The following is a 20,739-nucleotide window of genomic DNA, read 5'->3' as shown; positions in this document are numbered from 1 at the left end:
GGAGGGCCCGGGCCGGCTCAGTCCGCCCCTAGAGGTGCCCGCAGCTTATCATGCAGAATAAAAAAAACTATACCCCCGAGGAAGCAGTGCCAGTGAACCATTAAATCCCACCCAGTTGATGCGGCTATATGAGAGGCTCAGAGGAGCGAGCTGGCCGGGATGGATCATCAGAGCCGCCAGCCTGCGGGGATGCTTTCAGTGACAGGCGCTCCGGCCACGTCTCCCCCTGGGGAATTCAGCTGAGGGGCGGGGCCATACGTCACTGCTGCGGGGAATAGTCGGTGAAGGAGCTAGAGGCAGAGTGCGCGCGGAGCGGAGTCATCTTAAAATTTCCCAATGGCACTCACACTGACCTACCTTGTATGCAGCAGCAGATCAGTGTGATAGTGACAGACAGAACAGCAGTTAGTGTGTGTTGAAGAAGAACGAGCCATGCTGAGTGTTCCTTCCTTCTTGCCCTGTGCTGTGCCTATTTACCAGGTGGCAGGTGCTATTCACTAGTGCACACTGATATCTGGTACATTGAATGCCACTCAGTGCACTCAGTGTATAGATACCAGTGTTATATATAGGGAATAGCACTTAGCCCTGGTTCACATTGGAGCAATTTGGCATGTGATTTGACATGTCAAATCGCATGTCAAATCAGCGGCAATTGCCGGCAATGGCACTACCCGAATGAGTGTGATGCCGCATTTGTGGCGCTGCATCAATTCCCAAAAGTAGTTTCTGAATAACTTTTGGCAACTTCTGGGTGCGATTTCCATAGACATCTGAGCAGCAACCCACACAGATGTCTCTGAAATCGCCAAACTCGCGCTGACATGCGGGTATGAACTTGCACGCTGTCAGAGTGAACCTAGGCTAAGTGAGTGTTATTCCCTATATATATATATATATATCACTGAAATGTATACACTGAGTGCTTTTCCCTAATGCCCCCTACACACGAGCGGAATTTCCGTCAGAAAAAAACTTGGATGGTTTTTCCGACGGAATTCCGCTCAAGCTTGCCTTGCATACACAAAAGTTCTCTGAACTTTCGAACGTCAAGAACGCGGTGATGTACAACACTACGACGAGCCGAGAAAATGAAGTTCAATGCTTCCGAGCACGCGTCAAATTGTTTCTGAGCATGCGTGATTTTTTGCGCGTCCGAATTGCATACAGACGATCGCATTTTCGGATAGGAACTTTTTCCGACCGAAAAATAGAGAACCTGCTCTCAATCTTTTGGAATTCCGCCAGCAAAAGTCCAATGGAGCATACACACGGTCGATTTTCCGACCAAAAGCTCTTTTGCTGGCGGCATTTCCGATCATGTGTACGGGGCATAACACTGTCATCTGTACACTAATAATGCTCATTACATTGGCGGTCAACGGGAAGAATGCTCCTTACATTGGTGATCAGTGGGAAGAATTCCTCTTACATTGGTGGTCAGTGGGAAGAATGCTCCTTACATTGGTGGTCAGTGGGAAGAATGCCCCTTACATTGGTGATCAGTGGGAAGAATGCCCCTTACATTGGTGATCAGTGGGAAGAATGCCCCTTACATTGGTGATCAGTAGGGATGAGCCGAACACCCCCCGGTTCGGTTCGCACCAGAACCCGCGAACGGACCGCAAGTTCGCACGAACGTTAGAACCCCATTGACGTCTATGGGACTCGAACGTTCGAAATCAAAAGTGCTCATTTTAAAGGCTAATTTGCATGGTATTGTCCTAAAAAGGGTGTGGGGACCCGGGTCCTACCCCAGGGGACATGTATCAATGCAAAAAAAACTTTTAAAAACGGCCGTTTTTTCGGGAGCAGTGATTTTAATTAAGCTTAAAGTAAAAAAAAAAAAAGTGAAATATTCCTTTAAATATCGTACCTGGGGGGTGTCTATAGTATGCCTGTAAAGTGACGCGTGTTTCCCATGTTTAGAACAGTCCCTGCACCAAATGTCATTTTTAAAGGAAAAAATCTCATTTAAAACTGCTTGCGGGTTTAATGTCATGTCGGGTCATGGCAATATGGATGAAAATCAGTGAGACAAACGGCATGGGTACCCCCCAGTCCATTACCAGGCCCTTTGGGTCTTGTATGGATATTAAGGGGAACCCCGCACCCAAATTAAAATAAGGAAAGGTCCCTATATACTCTGAACAGCAGTATACAGGCGGTGCAAACAAGACAGGGACTGTAGGTTTGTTGTTAAGTAGAATCTGTTTGTAATTTTGAACATTTTTAATGTGTTTAGCTCCAGCCAAAAAATCTTTTCTAAGCTTTTTGGAAAACATAGGGAAGGGTTATCACCCCTGTGACATTTGTTTTGCATCTTTCCTCCTCTTCAGAAGATTTCACCTCACTTTTTTGTCCCAATGAAAAATGTTTTTTGAAAATTTGGGTTTTTTTGTGGAACAAGGATTGGAAAGCATCAGTGGAAAGGAGAAATTGTTTTCCCATATTAACTCTTACAGGAGAGAATTTCCCTTCCTTAGGGGTAGATTTCATCTCACTTCCTGTTGTCTCCTTCCGTTTGCAAGTAGGAGTCGTTTGTAAGTTAGATGTTTGAAAGTAGGGTCCTGCCCTATATACTCAGCAGAAATTTGGGCCTTAGGTGTTGCTGTGGCCAAAACACTGTAAGCCCTCACAGGGCCCTGCTGTGAAATATTAGATCAAGAATTGTAATTACATGCCCCTGTTGAACAGGAGCTGAAAAATTAGGCCTTAGGCACTGGTGCTGGTGCCACAACACTGCAACCCCTCACAGACACTCTAGTTGGAACGCAGGAACGAGCCCTGCTGCAAAGTATTGCATCAAAAATTGTAATTACACGCCCCTGTTAGACAGGGGCAGAAAAATTGGGCCTTAGGCACTGGTGCTGGTGCCACAACACTGCAACCCCTCACAGACACTCTAGTTGGAACGCAGGAACGAGCCCTGCTGCAAAGTATTGCATCAAAAATTGTAATTACACGCCCCTGTTAGACAGGGGCAGAAAAATTGGGTCTTAGGCACTGGTGCTGGTGCCACAACACTGCAACCCCTCACAGACACTCTAGTTGGAACGCAGGAACGAGCCCTGCTGCAAAGTATTGCATCAAAAATTGTAATTACACGCCCCTGTTAGACAGGGGCAGAAAAATTGGGTCTTAGGCACTGGTGCTGGTGCCACAACACTGCAACCCCTCACAGACACTCTAGTTGGAACGCAGGAACAAGCCCTGCTGCAAAGTATTGCATCAAAAATTGTAATTACACGCCCCTGTTAGACAGGGGCTGAAAAATTGTGCCTTAGGCACTGGTGGTGGCGCCCAGAACCAAAAATGTTCTTACAAGCTATCAGCGTGATGATTGAGGAGGAAGAGGATAATTACTCAGGGATAGTCACTCAGCATCAGCATAGGCAGTCTTTGAAGGGATCTGAAAAAAATTATTCAGTTACATCAGCATCAGGTGCTTGGTAGCTGGTGGTGATCCAAGACTGATTCATTTTTATGAAGGTCAGCCGATCGACCGAGTCAGTGGACAGACGCACCCTGTGATCGGTTACCACGCCTCCAGCAGCACTGAATGTGCGTTCCGAAAGAACGCTGGATGCAGGACAGGCCAGTAGCTCAATTGCATACTGTGCAAGCTCTGGCCAGTGATCCATCCTCAAGACCCAGTAACCCAGAGGATTTTCGGTGGGAAAGGTGTCCAAGTCTGATCTTGCCCCTAGGTATTCCTGCACCATGTAAAACAGACGCTGGCGATGGTTGCTGGAACCGATCATACCTTGGGGCTGCGGACCAAAAAATTGTCTGAACGCATCGGTCAGACGGCCACCTTCTCCACCGCTCCTTCTTTGACTGACCGAAGCCTCAGCAACACGTTGTCCAGAAACAGGAGTTTGTAACCTCCCAGTCTCTGGGAACGCGTTGCACAGACCTTTCTGCAAGGCCTCCCGAAGATGTTTCATCCTCTGCTCCCTCTGCGATGGCAAGATAAGGTCTGCAACCTTACCCTTGTAACGTGGATCAAGGAGGGTTGCCAGCCAGTATTGGTCCTTCTCCTTGATACCACGAATACGAGGATCCTTACGCAGGCTTTGCAGGATCAGGGAGGCCATGCAGCGTAGATTTGCTGAGGCATTCGGTCCGGAGTCCTCTGGGTCACTAAGGACAACAACGTCCGCAGCCACCTCCTCCCAGCCACGTACAAGTCCATGTGTTCCTTGGGACTGATCCCTTAAAGACTGCTGATGCTGAGTGCCAGGCTCCACCTCCATACTGACACAATCTTCCTCCTCCTCCTCCTCCTCCTCCTCCTCGTCCTCTTCCTGTGTGATCGGCGGGCACGCAGGAACACTGTCTGGATAAAGGGGGCCTTGAGAGCTAAGGAAGTCCTCCTCTTCCTGCCTCTGTTCTGCCTCAAGTGCCCTGTCCATTATTCCACGCAGCGTGTGCTCCAACAGGTGGACAAGGGGGACAGTGTCACTGATGCATGCACTGTCAGTGCTCACCATCCTTGTGGCCTCCTCGAATGGTGACAGGACAGTGCATGCATCCCTGATCATGGCCCACTGGCGTGGGGAAAAAAAACCAAGGTCCCCTGACCCTGTCCTGGTGCCATAGTCGCACAGGTACTCATTGATGGCCCTCTGCTGCGTGTGCAGCCGCTGCAGCATGGCCAATGTCGAGTTCCACCTGGTGGGCATGTCACAGATTAGGCGGTTCTTGGGCAGGTTAAACTCCTTTTGGAGGTCCGTCAGCCGAGCACTGGCATTATATGACCGGCGGAAATGCACACAGACTTTCCTGGCCTGCCTCAGGACATCCTGTAAGCCCGGGTACCTGCCCAAGAACCGCTGCACCACCAAGTTAAGGACGTGAGCCAAACAGGGCACATGGGTCAGTTGTCCCTGTCGGAGGGCAGAGAGGAGGTTGGTGCCATTGTCGCAAACCACCATTCCTGCCTTAAGTTGGCGTGGCGTCAACCACCTCTGAACCTGCCCCTGCAGAGCTGACAGAACCTCTGCCCCAGTGTGGCTCCTGTCCCCCAAGCACACCAGCTCAAGCACCGCATGGCATCTTTTGGCCTGCGTACTTGCGTAGCCCCTTGAACGCCTACGGAGCACCGCTGGTTCCGAGGAAGAGGCCATGGAGGAAGAAGAAGAGGAGGGGGTGGAGGAGAGAGGTGTGGCATGGACATTGCCTTCCACATGCCGGTAGAGAGCCGGAATCGCCTTCCGTGAGAAAAAGTGGCGTTTGGGAACCTGCCACTGAGGAACCGCACATTCCACAAACTCACGGAAGGGGGCAGAGTCTACCAACTGAAAAGGCAGCAGTTGAAGTGCTAGCAATTTTGCCAAGCTAGCATTCAACCGCTGGGCATGTGGATGGCTGGGAGCAAACTTCTTTCGGCGGTGCAGCAGCTGGGGCAGGGAAATTTGCCTGGTACAATCTGACGTCGGTGTACCAAAAGCAGATTGCCCACAAGTACTTGGCTGTGACACACCTAATTCTACACCTTCATTCCTCTCACTGCAGGTCTCAGAGAGGACTGAAGGTCTAGTGGGGTTGGAAATCTCAGCTGATGAGGAGCAAGGAGAGATCCTCTTTGTTCTTTGGTGTGGGTCTTTTAGATATGCTTGCCAACGAACTGCATGGCAGGTCAACATATGTCTGGTCAAGCATGTGGTACCCAAGCGGGAGATGTTTTGGCCACGCGAGATACGCTTGAGACATATGTTGCAAATAGCAACGGTGCGATCTGATGCACTCGTCTCAAAAAAGGCCCACACCAAAGAACTTTTTGAATAACGCGCAGAGACTGCAGCGCCCTGCACATGTGGAGCTTTGGGGTGTGATGCAGTCAATGTGCTGCCCTTAGGCTGGCCCCTGGAGGGCATCCTGCCTCGTTGGTGATGTGCCGCCTCCTCCTCCTCCTCCTCCTCCTCTCTCCTATCAGGCACCCACGTTGAGTCAGTGACCTCATCATCCCCTCCCTCCTCATCACTGGAGCAAACCTGGCAGTATGCTGCAGCAGGGGGAGCATGACTGCCAGATTGCTGTCCTTCTTGGGCACCCCCTCTGTCCGTGCTCATGTTACTGCCTTCATCGAGCTCAGTATCATCATCAGAGCCTTCCAAACGCTGGGCATCCTCCTGGAGCATGTACCCAACACTGTGGTCAAACAGTTCGAGGGAATCCTCAGGAGGACATGGTGGAGCTAGGGAAGGAGTCACTGATGACATTGAGCTGAGGGAAGAGGCCGCTGCTTTGCCAGACAAAGCACCCTGGGCATGGGTGAGAGAGGATGAGGAGGATGAGGACGGCTTGGTCATCCACTCGACCAAGTTTTCTGCATGTTGCGGCTCAACACGGCCAGCTGCCGAAAAAAAGGCCAAGCGTGTCCCATGGCCACGGGCTGATGAGGATGCACCGTCTCCACGACCAGCACTAGACACAGAGCCTGCTTGCCCTCTCTTATTGGCTTGTGACTGTCTGCCTCTCCTTCTTGGCCTTCCAGACATACTAATGGCCTGTAGCTGCACTAAGCTGGGATAGAACACCTGTAATTTTCTTCAGGTAGCTTTATATACTGTAACCAGACAAGCCTGCCTGTCAGTAGGAAGATAACAGGAACGGATCTAGCTGAACACTGTGAGCAGGACGCACTGACTGCACTAAATGTAAATAGCAGGAACGGATCTAGCTGAACACTGTGAGCAGGACGCACTGACTGCACTAAATGTAAATAGCAGGAACGGATCTAGCTGAACACTGTGAGCAGGACGCACTGCACTAAATGTAAATAGCAGGAACAGATCTAGCTGAACACTGTGAGCAGGACGCACTGCACTAAATGTAAATAGCAGGAACAGATCTAGCTGAACACTGTGAGCAGGACGCACTGCACTAAATGTAAATAGCAGGAACAGATCTAGCTGAAAACTGTGAGCAGGACGCACTGACTGCACTAAATGTAAATAGCAGGAACAGATCTAGCTGAACACTGTGAGCAGGACGCACTGCACTAAATGTAAATAGCAGGAACGGATCTAGCTGAACACTGTGAGCAGGACGCACTGCACTAAATGTAAATAGCAGGAACGGATCTAGCTGAACACTGTGAGCAGGACGCACTGCACTCAATGTAAATAGCAGGAACGGATCTAGCTGAACACTGTGAGCAGGACGAACTGCACTAAATGTAAATAGCAGGAACAGATCTAGCTGAACACTGTGAGCAGGACGCACTGCACTAAATGTAAATAGCAGGAACGGATCTAGCTGAACACTGTGAGCAGGACGCACTGCACTAAATGTAAATAGCAGGAACAGATCTAGCTGAAAACTGTGAGCAGGACGCACTGACTGCACTAAATGTAAATAGCAGGAACAGATCTAGCTGAACACTGTGAGCAGGACGCACTGACTGCACTAAATGTAAATAGCAGGAACGGATCTAGCTGAACACTGTGAGCAGGACGCACTGCACTAAATGTAAATAGCAGGAACGCATCTAGCTGAACACTGTGAGCAGGACGCACTGCACTCAATGTAAATAGCAGGAACGGATCTAGCTGAACACTGTGAGCAGGACGAACTGCACTAAATGTAAATAGCAGGAACAGATCTAGCTGAACACTGTGAGCAGGACGCACTGCACTAAATGTAAATAGCAGGAACGGATCTAGCTGAACACTGTGAGCAGGACGCACTGCACTAAATGTAAATAGCAGGAACAGATCTAGCTGAACACTGTGAGCAGGACGCACTGCACTAAATGTAAATAGCAGGAACAGATCTAGCTGAACACTGTGAGCAGGACGCACTGCACTAAATGTAAATAGCAGGAACGGATCTAGCTGAACACTGTGAGCAGGACGCACTGACTGCACTAAATGTAAATAGCAGGAACAGATCTAGCTGAACACTGTGAGCAGGACGCACTGACTGCACTAAATGTAAATAGCAGGAACGGATCTAGCTGAACACTGTGAGCAGGACGCACTGACTGCACTAAATGTAAATAGCAGGAACGGATCTAGCTGAACACTGTGAGCAGGACGCACTGACTGCACTAAATGTAAATAGCAGGAACGGATCTAGCTGAACACTGTGAGCAGGACGCACTGCACTAAATGTAAATAGCAGGAACAGATCTAGCTGAACACTGTGAGCAGGACGCACTGCACTAAATGTAAATAGCAGGAACAGATCTAGCTGAACACTGTGAGCAGGACGCACTGCACTAAATGTAAATAGCAGGAACAGATCTAGCTGAACACTGTGAGCAGGACGCACTGACTGCACTAAATGTAAATAGCAGGAACAGATCTAGCTGAACACTGTGAGCAGGACGCACTGCACTCAATGTAAATAGCAGGAACAGATCTAGCTGAACACTGTGAACAGGACGCGCTGCACTAAATGTAAATAGCAGGAACGGATCTAGCTGAACACTGTGAGCAGGACGCACTGACTGCACTAAATGTAAATAGCAGGAACGGATCTAGCTGAACACTGTGAGCAGGACGCACTGCACTAAATGTAAATAGCAGGAACGGATCTAGCTGAACACTGTGAGCAGGACGCACTGCATTAAATGTAAATAGCAGGAACAGATCTAACCTAATCTAGCTAACTCAAATCAAATGACACTGTCTGTCTCTCTCTCTATCAGCACACCGGAACACACTACACAGGGCCGCCGTGCAGGCGGCCTTATATAGTGTGGGGCGTGTACTAAATCCCCTGAGCCATAATTGGCCAAAGCCACCCTGGCTTTGGCCAATTACAGCTCTCTCTACTGACGGCGCTTTGATTGGCCAAGCATGCGGGTCATAGTGCATGCTTGGCCAATCATCAGCCAGCAATGCACTGCGATGCCGCAGTGAATTATGGGCCGTGACACGCCACACGAATTTGGCGCGAACGGCCCATAACGTTCGCAATTCGACGGACGGTCGAACAGCCGATGTTCGAGTCGAACATGCGTTCGATTCGAACACGAAGCTCATCCCTAGTGATCAGTGGGAAGAATGCTCCTTACATTGGTAGTCAGTGGGAAGAATTCCCCTTACATTAGTGATCAGTGGGAAGAATGTTCCTTATATTGGTGGTCAGTGGGAAGAATTCCCCTTACATTGGTGATCAGTGGGAAGAATGCTCCTTACATTGGTGGTCAGTGGGAAGAATGCCCCTTACATTGGTGATCAGTGGGAAGAATGCTCCTTACATTGGTAGTCAGTGGGAAGAATTCCCCTTACATTAGTGATCAGTGGGAAGAATGTTCCTTATATTGGTGGTCAGTGGGAAGAATTCCCCTTACATTGGTGATCAGTGGGAAGAATGCTCCTTACATTGGTGGTCAGTGGGAAGAATGATCCTTACATTGGTGGTCAGTGGGAAGAATGCTCCTTACATTGGTGATCAGTGGGAAGAATGTTCCAATGTACCATTGTTGCACTTTAATGTACGTTTTATTTTTCTTTAATTCCTATAATAAACATTTATTTTGAACATAGTGTAGAGAAATTGTTTGAATGCAGGCAATGTGGGCAGTGCAATATGTAGGTGGGACTTTGTGTGGATGTACCTTGAACGTGGGCGGGCACACATGGGCGGAGACACAGGGGGCCCCATGATCTCCTTTTGCCCGGGGGCTCCATGAGCTGTCAGTCCGCCCCTGGACTCTGTGGATATGGGTGAGAGGGGAGCGGCACCACTCTGAGTGCAGTATGTCAGTTAACCTGCCGGTGATGGATGGGAGGGGTGGTCGAGCTCGCCTTCGGAGCATGCAAGCTCCACCATGCTTCACCGCTGACATGCTTGTTGTGTGACCTTCTTCAGCCTTGAAGCTTTGGAAACCACCGGAGCCTCTGGGAACTGCTGACCACCACCGCTGCCCAGCTGGACTACAGGAGCCCAAGCAACTTATGCCATGCACATTATATCTCACCAAAATGTGGGTTGATCTTACTTTTATTAAACATTGAATTTTAACTGACATACTGCACTCAGAGTGACATTGCCAATTAATGCAGCCTGCACATTGCCCATCTGCAGCATCGCCAGTGCCGGATTACACAGCGCCACGTTCTCCTGTGTACCTGGCGCTCAGTCACACACAGTCCCGCTTCCTGTGATAGACAGAAGAGTGGTCCAATGCTGGGCCAGGAGGCGGGACTGTGCTTGACTGAGCGCCGGGCACACAGTAGATCGTGGCTGTGTATAATCCGGCGGCGCTCGGCACTCCTTTTCCCTTAGAGACAGCAGGAAACGGCGTATACCATGCACACACATGATTTCCCCCTGATTTTCAGGCGGAAAAAGTGCATGGTATACACCCATAAATATGGTATTTAATGTGAATGTAAACCTGGATTTAAGCTTTAAAGCCTGACTCCAGGAATTTGAAAAAAATGTACCCTTTCGGTGCTCCTCCAGCACTACAATGGGGTAAATGCCCAATGAGTCCTAGGGGTAGAGAAAGAGTCTGTAATCCTTTCACATCCCCAGCTCTGGCATCTTCTTCTCCCCAGAGCTCTGGTCTGTGGATGGTCTCTCTGTGTCACCACATACAATGTAGGGCTATTACCTTGGCATTGTACATGGCAGGAATGAGCATGCAAAAGCAGATTGTTGCACTGCTGGAGGGACCCTGGGATCAGGGCCGTTTTTCTGCATGGGAACGCTGGGCAGTTGCCTGGGGGCCCCACTTGCCTGGGGGCCCCACCTGCCCAGCGACCCCAGCCTTGTCCTCCTGCTGTGACCTCTCGGCTCTCGCGGCCGCCCCCCCGCACTAACATAGCCTCCGGCGCTGCGACTGGCTGGCTGGAGCGCGGCGCAAGCACAGCACTTGCTACTTTGCCTGTGTGGATGGGAGCGACAGGCGCGCAATTACTTGCTGGTACAGGGAAAATAGCAGGGTAATTGGCAGAGGCGGAGCCTAATGCTCGTTCCTACCCTCATTTGCGCGGCCGGCATCATCTTCTCCCCAAGGCCAGGAGTGGGGGTCTGTAACGTGAGGAGAAGAGACGAGTCACGAGAAAAAGAAGGGGAACCCCCAGGCAGCAGCAGCCAGCAGGGATTAGCACTGCAGCCTAGCAGGTACTCTTGAAGATGATGATCTTGTTGTGCTTGTGTGCCAGGCCCAAGCAGAAGCAAGCAGCCAGTTAAATATAGTGTTAAATATGGATTATATAAATATGCATAGCAGACATAGATATCATAAATAAAGTGTAATAAAGTGATTTGTGCGACAAGCTCATTAAACAGTCCACATTCAGTGAAAGTTCATGTACTGCAATTTTTGCAGTGCATGAACTTTCACTGAATGTGGACTGTTTAATGAGCAGGGGCGGACTGACCCAAGGGCCTGAGGCTCTGCAAGACTGCAATGCATACATTCTAGCACTAGCAGCAGCTGTAATAAGACCTCTCATGGCGCACTGGTCCCCGCCAGCCCCTCCTGCCCTCCCATCCACCCCTGGTGCTTGTACTGTACATTATATCACCTGGGATGGATGAGAAGAGAGGAGGGTCCGGCGGCGAGCAGCGCACTATGAGAGGTCTTATTACAGGCATCAGATAAGGCTGTGTACTTTTTTTTTTTTACAGGAGTCTAGAGACACCAGGGCCGCCACCATCGGGGGAAGGGTTAGCCAGTACAGATGTAGGGGGCCTGGGCCCCAACAGGACCACAGGAGGCCGCATGATACTCTCCTGGTCCCCCCACAGTGTCCCCCTGTGTCACCACCCCCACACAGTGTCCGCCCCCCCCGGCATCCCCCTGTTTCCCCTGTCCGCACTGCATCCCTCTCTGTCCTCCTCATCAAACTGTGTCCCTCTGTATGTCCCCAGCGTCCCTCTCTGTCCTCATCACACTGCTTCCCACTCTGTCTGTCCCCAGTGAGTGGCATCCCTCTCTGTACTCGTCGCACTGCGTCCCTCTCTGTCCTCATCACACTGTGTTCTCTGTCCCCAGCGTCCCTCTCTGTCCTTGTCACACTGCGTCCCTCTCTGTCTTCATCACACTGTGTCCCTCTGTCTGTCCCCAGCATCCCTCTCTGTCCCCAGCGTCACTCTCTGTCCTCATCACACTGTGTCCTTCTATCTGTCCCCAGCATCCCTCTCTGTCCTTGTCACACTGCGTCCCTCTCTGTCCTTGTCACACTTCGTCCCCCTCTGTCCTCATCACACTGTGTCCCTCTGTCTATCCCCAGAATCCCTCTCTGTCCTTGTCACACTGTGTCCCTCTCTGTCCTTGTCACACTGCGTCCCTCTCTGTCCTTGTCACACTGCGTCCCTCTCTGTCCTCATCACACTGTGTCCCTCTGTCTGTCCCCAGCATCCCTCTCTGTCCTTGTCACACTGCGTCCCTCTCTGTCCTTGTCAAACTGCGTCCCTCTCTGTCCTCATCACACTGTGTCCTTCTATCTGTCCCCAGCATACCTCTCTGTCCTTGTCACACTGCGTCCCTCTCTGTCCTCATCACACTGTGTCCTTCTATCTGTCCCCAGCATACCTCTCTGTCCTTGTCACACTGCTTCCCTCTCTGTCCTTGTCACACTGCATCCCTCTCTGTCCCCGGTGTCCCTCTCTGTCATCATCACACTGGGTCCCTCTCTGTCTGTCCCCAGTGTCCCCCCCTGTCCCTGGCACCCCTCTCTGTACTTGTCGCACTGCATACCTCTCTGTCCCCAGTGTCCCTCCCTGTCCCTTGATTGTGTGTTAATGTGTCATTGATTTTGTATGAGTTACTATGTGCACCAATGTATTATGATGAGTGTGAGTGTGCCAGTGTGTTGGTATCATCAGTGATTTTTGTATCAGTGTGTGCCCGCGGGCCATTGTTAGCTGTTTTTTTTTTTGGTTAAGGTTATCTGAAAGATGGGTTTTAAATGTTTTGACAGGGGCGCAGTTTCAGTGCTTGCCATAGGCGCCATTTTGACTAGATACGCCTCTGTTCAGATGTCACAAAGTTAGCCGCGCATTGTGCCAGTGCTGTGCGGTGCGGCTCCCTCACAGAGACCCATTTCAATGTGTAATTTCTTCTTTTTCAATTTCTTGCTTTTCAAGCTCGTGTTATATTGTCCAAACGTTGTTTTAATGTTTAAACACTGATTTTGTTGGAAGTACCGATAAATATAGCCTTATTGATAATTTGCATTTTTATTCTTGGTGCGTGATTGTATAGACAGGGCCCCAGTGCACTTTATTGCCCGGGGGCCTATAATGCTCTTAAGATGGCACTGGCTGGGATCACAAATGGCTTCTTTTTTTGTTAGTCCTGGTTTTTTTTGCAGACATGTGGTGTAAATTCATATAGAAGCTGCCTTCTTCTAGCAGTTTATGATCTCTGGTGATTACATGAGTACAGTTCAGCAAAAAAAACTAACATAATGTATCGTTCTTGGCAGTGAAGACATTGCTACAAAGAGTTAAAAAAAGCAGATGACCTTGTTCTCTTTTTCTGCAGTTACAATTAAGGCTACAAACAAGATGGAAGGAAACAAAAAGCAACATTTACATTAGGAAGGACCTTTGAAAACAGCTCTCTCAGCAGAGAGAAGAAAAAAGTAGAGGCCAAAGTCTATATTTGCAAAATTGCTTAGTATCTCTGGATTTTATAAAAGAGCTTATTTATTAAATATATATATATTTTAGTTCTCTTTTCATTCTCAGTGTTTCTACTTTTCAGGCTCCTTTCCACAACTTTATGTGGGTGAACATATTTGGTTATTATGGCAAAGCCAGGCACTATAATCAGGTTGATGTTTTCATATAGAAAGTCACTCAGCTGTTATGTGTTTCCAGTCCTATTCATAGACAGTTTACCTAATCCTATAGGACCCGTGCTTCTCTCTATTGGATGCTCCCAGATGGGATGGTCCACTCTACAGATGAACTCTGCTCCATGATCTCTCTTGGATGTATAGATAAATGTCAGACATGATTGACAGGAGAGCTTTTCTTTCTGATCCTTTGCTTCAATAACCTTGTAATAATCATTAGGCAGAGGTGTTTTGATGGGATGTGAGTCTGTTCCCGGGTTCCTTCTTAAACCAGCTCACTTTTAGATGATCTGGGAAATATCCGGAGATATTACAGGTCAGAGACGCTTTCTTCTTTTCTTCTAGCTTCGGAACTATGATCTCTTCGACTTGAGGAATCCAGGGCAGATCTGCAATTTATATCACATTATATTTAACAGAATGAACTTGGTTCACAAACAAACAACTTTTTAAAAAAAATAACATAGTTACATAGTTAGTCTGGCTCTAATTGTCTTCAAAAAAGGGTGGGCTTGAGGCATAGAGCACTCTGCCCCGATCCCACACAGTTCAGTGACAATAGCAAATTAATATTTACTATTGTCTTCCTGATTCTCTTCCTGGCCAGTCCCGGCTCAGAAAGCGGGTCCTGAGATCCGATTGGCGGAGAGGAGAAGCAATCCTATTGGCTGCAGAGCAGGAGGAGGGAGGTGACGCAGGGGAAGCGCCGTGAAACAGAGGAAGGAGAAGACGCAGGGTGAAGCCGCCGCCCGGAGGAAGCACACGACCTAGATGCAGAAGTGCTGCATTTTATTGCAGTGCATCATACAGGATCTCATGTCACTGTACAGCAGCGCAGCACATTGTTCTGCTCTGCATTGACATTTTAGATTTCAAATAGAGTTGGGTGAGAAAAAAACAAAAAACAAAGTAGTAAAGCAGCAACTGTCTGTTCCTATGTAAATCAGCCATAAATCATTTTTTCAATGTTTGGCATCATGCCTCACTGCATACACTTTTCTTCATCATATTGCTTTTTGTGACTCTGATGCAATGTTTCTTACCTGGAGATCTTGGCAGTCACAACACTTCCTGTTGCAAGCTGAAAATGCTAAGCTACTGCCTACAGTGAGGGTTGATGCCAAAGATACTGCAAAATAGATTTAGGATGTGCATACTCTTGAATTTTTTGTTTGAACCTTTATTCAAAATTCTTTCTTTAAGTTTAATGTGAATGTACAGTACATCTCTCCTCAGGGGAAGTCATGTGTCCTGATGACGAAACGTGATGACGAAACGTGTTGGAGCGAAGCCTTTGGATGATGTCAACTTGCTGTAAGGAACCTTGAGGTGTGGTACCACGTTAGCCGGCCAAAAGATTAGCATTATTACTTTGTTGCTGTTATTTGGTAATGTATACTGACAGCTAGTGGCAGCTATTATGCCATTGCAACTCGTTTACCAATGTGATTTTGCTTTCTCCCTCTGTCCTCCCCTTCCTTTTTAGTGCTGGTTTAGTCCTAGTCAGACCCTCCCCACTTCTTCCATGTTCCCTTAGTCAGTATTAGTTATTCGTGGAGACAGGGATTAGGAAAGTTATTGTCTTCTTACACTTCAAAGGTCTGCAAAAACATCCGCGGTACTGAAATTATCTGAAGTTAACCACTGGCCGACCAGCCGCCATCATTATACGGCAGCAGGTTGTCACATTCCCGCGAATCGCCGTACCTGTATGTCAGCTTCTTAAAGACCCATTATAGGCGTACGCGCCCGCTGTGTGGCAGGGAGCCTGATGCGCATGGCCGGCCGCTGTGATGTCTGCCGGCCACCCGCGATCGTGGGCAGGAGAACCAGAACGGGGATCTGTGTATGTAAACACACAAATCCCCATTTTGACAGGAGAGGAGAAACAGATCTGTTGTTCCTAGTAATTAGGAACAGCGATCTGTCTCCTTCTCCAGTCAGTCCCATCCCCCCACAATTATAAACACACATGAGGGAACACATTTAACCCCTTGATCGCCCCCTAGTGTTAACCCCTTTCCTGCCAGTGACATTTACACAGTAATCAGTGCATTTTTATAGCACTGATTGCTGTATAATTGTCAATTGCCCCAAAAATGTGTCAAAAGTGTCCAATCTGTCCGCCGCAGTCCCACTAAAAATCGCAGATCGCCGCCATTACTAGTAAAAAATAATAATAATAATAAAAATGCCATATATCTATCCCCTATTTTGTAAACGCTATAACTTTTGCGCAAACCAATCAATATGCGCTTATTGCGATTTTTTTTACAAAAAATATGTAGAAGAATACGTATTGGCCTAAACTGATGAAGAATTTTTTTTTTAATTGGGATATTTATTATAGCAAAAAGTAAAAAATATTAGTTTTTTTCAAAATTGTGAAGAAAATATGCGTCGCTTTAACTGACAATTGCGCGGTTGTGCGACGCTGTACACAAACAAAATTGATGTCCTTTCTTTCCCACAAATAGAGCTTTCTTTTGGTGGTATTTGATCGCCTCTGAATTTTTTATTATTTGCGCTATAAACCAAAAAATTCAACAATTTTGAAAAAATGGAAAATAAATGAATTTGAGGGCTCACTAGTGCATAGATATAATAAAAACGATTTAAATAATTAATATTGAGTGAATGTCCATAAAAAGGTGAACGATGTGCTCCAATCAATAAAGTGCAATAGTGCTCCAAAATTTGAGGTGCGCCACACCCTCTCCTGTGTCCTCACTCACCGGATAGAATGGACCCCTAGCTTTTTAGTCTAGGGGTCGTTCAGGCTTAGATTGTTGGCCAGGGATGGCAAATTCACATCAGGATACAAAGAAGAGTTCCCATAATCATGACAGTCATATTTAGATATTAATGCCCAAAATGAGATAAAAGAAGGGGACTAATAGTGAAGTACTGCTTGGCAAGAATTTTATTGCGCAAACTAAAAATGGGTACTTACAGAATGTAGATTAAAATCAAGCATGTAGCAAGAAACTGCAATGGGAAAAACTGCTGCTGGCGTGCGTTCCACCGACAACTGCACGTGGCGTCTCTTGGACTCGAAACCTGAAATTGCGTTTCATTCCATCCGGTCCATTCCATCTGGTGAGTGGGGACACAGGAGAGGGTGTGGCGCACCTCGAATTTTGGAGCACTATTGAACTTTATTGATTGGAGCACATTGTTCACCTTTTTTATGGACCTTCACTCAATATTAATTGTTTAATCAATTTTTATTATATTTATGCACTATTGTGAGCGCTGTAGTTCATTTATTTTCAATTTTTTTTCAAAATTGTCCCTTTTTTTTGTTTATAGCGCAAATAATAAAAACCGCAGAGGTGATCAAATACCACCAAAAGAAAGCTCTATTTGTGGGGAAAAAGGGATATCGATTTTGTTAGGGTACAGCGTCGCACGTCCGCGCAATTGTCAGTTAAAGCGACATAGTGCCGTATCGCAAAAAATGGCCTGGTCATTTAGGGGGAAAATCTTCCGGGGGTTAAAGTGGTTAAATTGCATTGGATTCAGCCCTGGTTCACACTTGTGCGGTGCAGGACATTGCATGTGATTTGCACAGGAATCATTTTGTATGGCTCAAATCACATAGTATCAACACCAAAATGGTGCAGGACCCTTTTTCCCCGCACCCGAATCGAATCGCATGTATTTTTTGAGCTGTTTCGGGGTATTGTTAATCTAATTTTGACACCCGCAGCAGATCGCATGTACGCCGTGCGATTGCAATGAGGTGCAGGAAATGCACAGGATCCGCTGCATTTCCTGCATCGCATCAGTGTGAACCTAGGCTTAAGTTCTCTGTCTTACTGAAGAGTTAAGCTGCCTGGGGATGGTGCTAAGTCAGCAGGTGACCATGCTGTCTGGACAGACTGGGTCTAAGCCGGTGTATCAATGCATAAAGTGGCATTTGAAACAGAACAGGTACACTGATACAAACAAAAAATACACACACATCTATAGTGGAGTAAGAAAGGTCTAGAAATTCTGACAATGTTTTTATTGCTGTCCATGTCTTCCTATCCCAGTGATAACCAATCCACCTATTTATGGTATGGGTGTCACAGGGACAAAAAGTGAGAAAATCTCTCTGGTGGGATGACAGACAGAAATAAAAACCTGGTAACTCTTCTCCACTCTATCCAGAGGTCAATACATTTTAGTAATAATAAAAGTAATAAAGTATTAGAAGTTAGACTTTAAACTTTAAGCTTATGGTAAGAAAAAAGTGTCAGTGTAGATAAGAAGATAATACATACATATGAATAAACAGATATTTCCTAATTCTTAGGTAAAAACAATGTTTCTTTCCTGAGTTTCGTACAATTCATATTGTTCTTTGATGAATGTTCTTACCTCTTATAGTCAGTGTTCTGGTCTCTGGTTCATCCAAAGATTCGTGGTCCCATGTTACAAAGACTTTGAATTGTGGATCAGTAAAGGAACTTATTGAAGTGCGGGCAACGTTGGTGATGTCGTATGTGAGATCTCCTTGTTCTGTGACTTTGCTCTCCGATTTCATTACATATTTTTTATCATATATCCATTCTATGTTAATATCTTTTGGGTAAAACTTCTGAAGATTGAGGGTGAAGTGAACATAACCGGAATCCCCCATAGTGATCTTTATAGGCTCCACCATCTGGGGTTTAGCTGGAATACACAAACAGTGGCTATAATTTAAATAGCTCATGATATGGTGATCATGTTAAAAAGTATGTGCCAGAAACTGAACAGAGGGGGGGGGGGGGGGGGTTCGGCCCATCACTAGTGTGCAGACAAGTCACTTAAAGGCAAATTACAGAATCTAGAGAACTAAAAATGAATCATTAAAAGAGATAATGTTACAAAAGGCCAAAGGTTTTAAAGAACAAATAGGAGACACTTCAGACGCCGAGTGCACCTTCACATCATTTTTCATCTGGTGCATTGACTTCACATCTACAAGTCGCATTATCAATGATAATTATTTCTTCACTCAGCTTGATCAAAGCAAGACAGGAATAATTACAACAGCTATTGGACAGTATATGGTCTCACAAGGAAAACTGAAATGTTACCTATCTTGCCTTCTATTCCAAACAGTTACCAGAAAGATAGTTATCAAAGATGTACTATATGTTCCTATTATTGAAGGTAACCTCATGTCAGTGAAAAAGATCACCAAACAAGGATATGTAGTGACATTCAAAAGTAAAGGCTGGGTAAGATCCCTATATGGCTTGGCTTAGATCACAGATGAACTGTATCAGCTGAAGTGGTTAAAGTAGTTGCGAACATACAATGTTATAGACACTTTCTAATACAGTTATACCTATGTAGGTACCATACCTAATATTGCTCTGGACAGTTCAGTAAGTGGAAGGGCAGCGAATCACCAGCCAGGAAGACTAGATGGGGGATACTCAGGGAGCAACACAATGAGGAATACATACTGCGATCACCACAGTGGGCAGACACCCAGCCAGAGCCAGGGACCACCATGATGGAACTAGAGTTACCCTCTACAAGAAGTCCATGCAGTCCTAGTGATGCTAAAAGGTGTTTGAGAGATCGAGGAGGTTGCATGCCTAAGCAGCCATCTTTCTGGGAGAATTAAGAACTAAAGTGCTTTTTGCCGATAGTGAGAGGCAAATTCATTTGGTGAGCGTTGTGACCTGTGGGAGAGGAAATCACCATGGTGCACTACGAGGTGGAAGCTGGAAGTTTTGCAAGCGATTGAATTCTACACCTGGTTCACCTTTTGAAGAAAGATATTTAGAGAAAATTTATTTGGACTTTTTAATTATGGATATTTAATCTCTGGTGGAGCACAGTGATCATCTAATAGATTATTTGCGTTACCTGTGGGGAAATATACTCTACTTTTTTGTTATCATAACTGCTTTTGACTTTAGAAATTACAATTCTTATTTTTTCTACAAAGTTAAACAGTTCTGTCATGTGATCAGGCATCTCTTGCATATTCTGTTCAGCAAAGCATCTGTGAATTATGGGGGAGGTGGGGGTTGTTCAAGAGTCAGGCTGTGATTGGGAGGAGGTGTGTGCCATGGGCAGGCTTTGATTGGTCAGGGGGTGTAATGACTTTATAAACTACCCAATACAGGCATGCTGTGTATCCTGTACCTCTGAATGGCCAGCCAAAGGATGACAACTGACCATGCAAGCACAGATCAGCTTCTGTGCCTTGTGGAGTCAGTTTAAAATAAGTGTAGCAGGCATGTTGTAATGCAATTTCTCCTTTTGGCCACAAGATGGAGACAGAGAGATATTAAATTGTCCTTCCAGAAAATTCAGAAACACAAAGCACACTGGGAAAAAGGAGAGTTTCAGGAAGTGCTGAGGTAAATGAGGAGAGGGGAGTGCTGAGGTGACAGAAAAGAGAGAGAGACAGGTTTTCCACACAGCACTCCAGAGAGAGTTCTGACAGAAGATCTGAGGAGGGCTTATTGAGGCGAGAGACACATGCTGACAGGACTGTGTGGTGGAACTCCACATAAGGGAGAGAGAGTGACACTGTCTACCGCATCTGAGAGAGAGAGAGCCATGCTTTTCCGAGACTGCTGCCAAGAAACTGAGGATAAAGGAGCCAGGAACAGTGTCACCCACACAGTCCTCCACCGTTCAGCCCAGGGACCCTGCTCAGCAACTCAGTGCCATCTAGCCCAGCGGAGACAACCCACACATCGCTTAGGGGATCACAAGACCCATCCAGGTGTCCTGTTGGCCGTTGGCCCATCACCCTGCCAGTTCAGCTACCAGCCATCCTGATCGGCCGACAGGAGGTGATCCAGTGCCTTACAACATTGCCAGGAGCCTGAACCACCATTTGGGACTTCTGTTGTGTCATCACCCAGAGGATTGGTGAGTGGGTGTAAAACCAACATCTTTCTTAGCACAGTACAGACACTGCATGCAGACGCCTATTCCCCTTTCTACTGTCAGAGGA

General features: G+C 47.0%; 1 gene segment (V, D, J or C); it reads right to left on the bottom strand.

Moving 5' to 3' along the window:
- Nucleotides 1-13,266: 13,266 nt before the first annotated feature.
- The window catches only part of LOC141148570 (Ig mu chain C region-like), a 48,199-nt gene continuing 40,726 nt past the window's right edge, over nucleotides 13,267-20,739 (bottom strand). Inside the window, 2 exon segments of the C gene segment in view lie at nucleotides 13,267-14,167; nucleotides 18,147-18,443. Of these exon segments, the coding sequence occupies nucleotides 13,995-14,167; nucleotides 18,147-18,443 (470 nt within the window).

The sequence above is a fragment of the Aquarana catesbeiana genome, linkage group LG06 (genome assembly GCF_042186555.1).
Source record: "Aquarana catesbeiana isolate 2022-GZ linkage group LG06, ASM4218655v1, whole genome shotgun sequence".
In the NCBI taxonomy this organism is placed as follows: Eukaryota; Metazoa; Chordata; class Amphibia; order Anura; family Ranidae; genus Aquarana; species Aquarana catesbeiana.
Note: the sequence above shows the minus strand (reverse complement) of the source record. Positions and strands in the feature narration are given on the sequence as shown.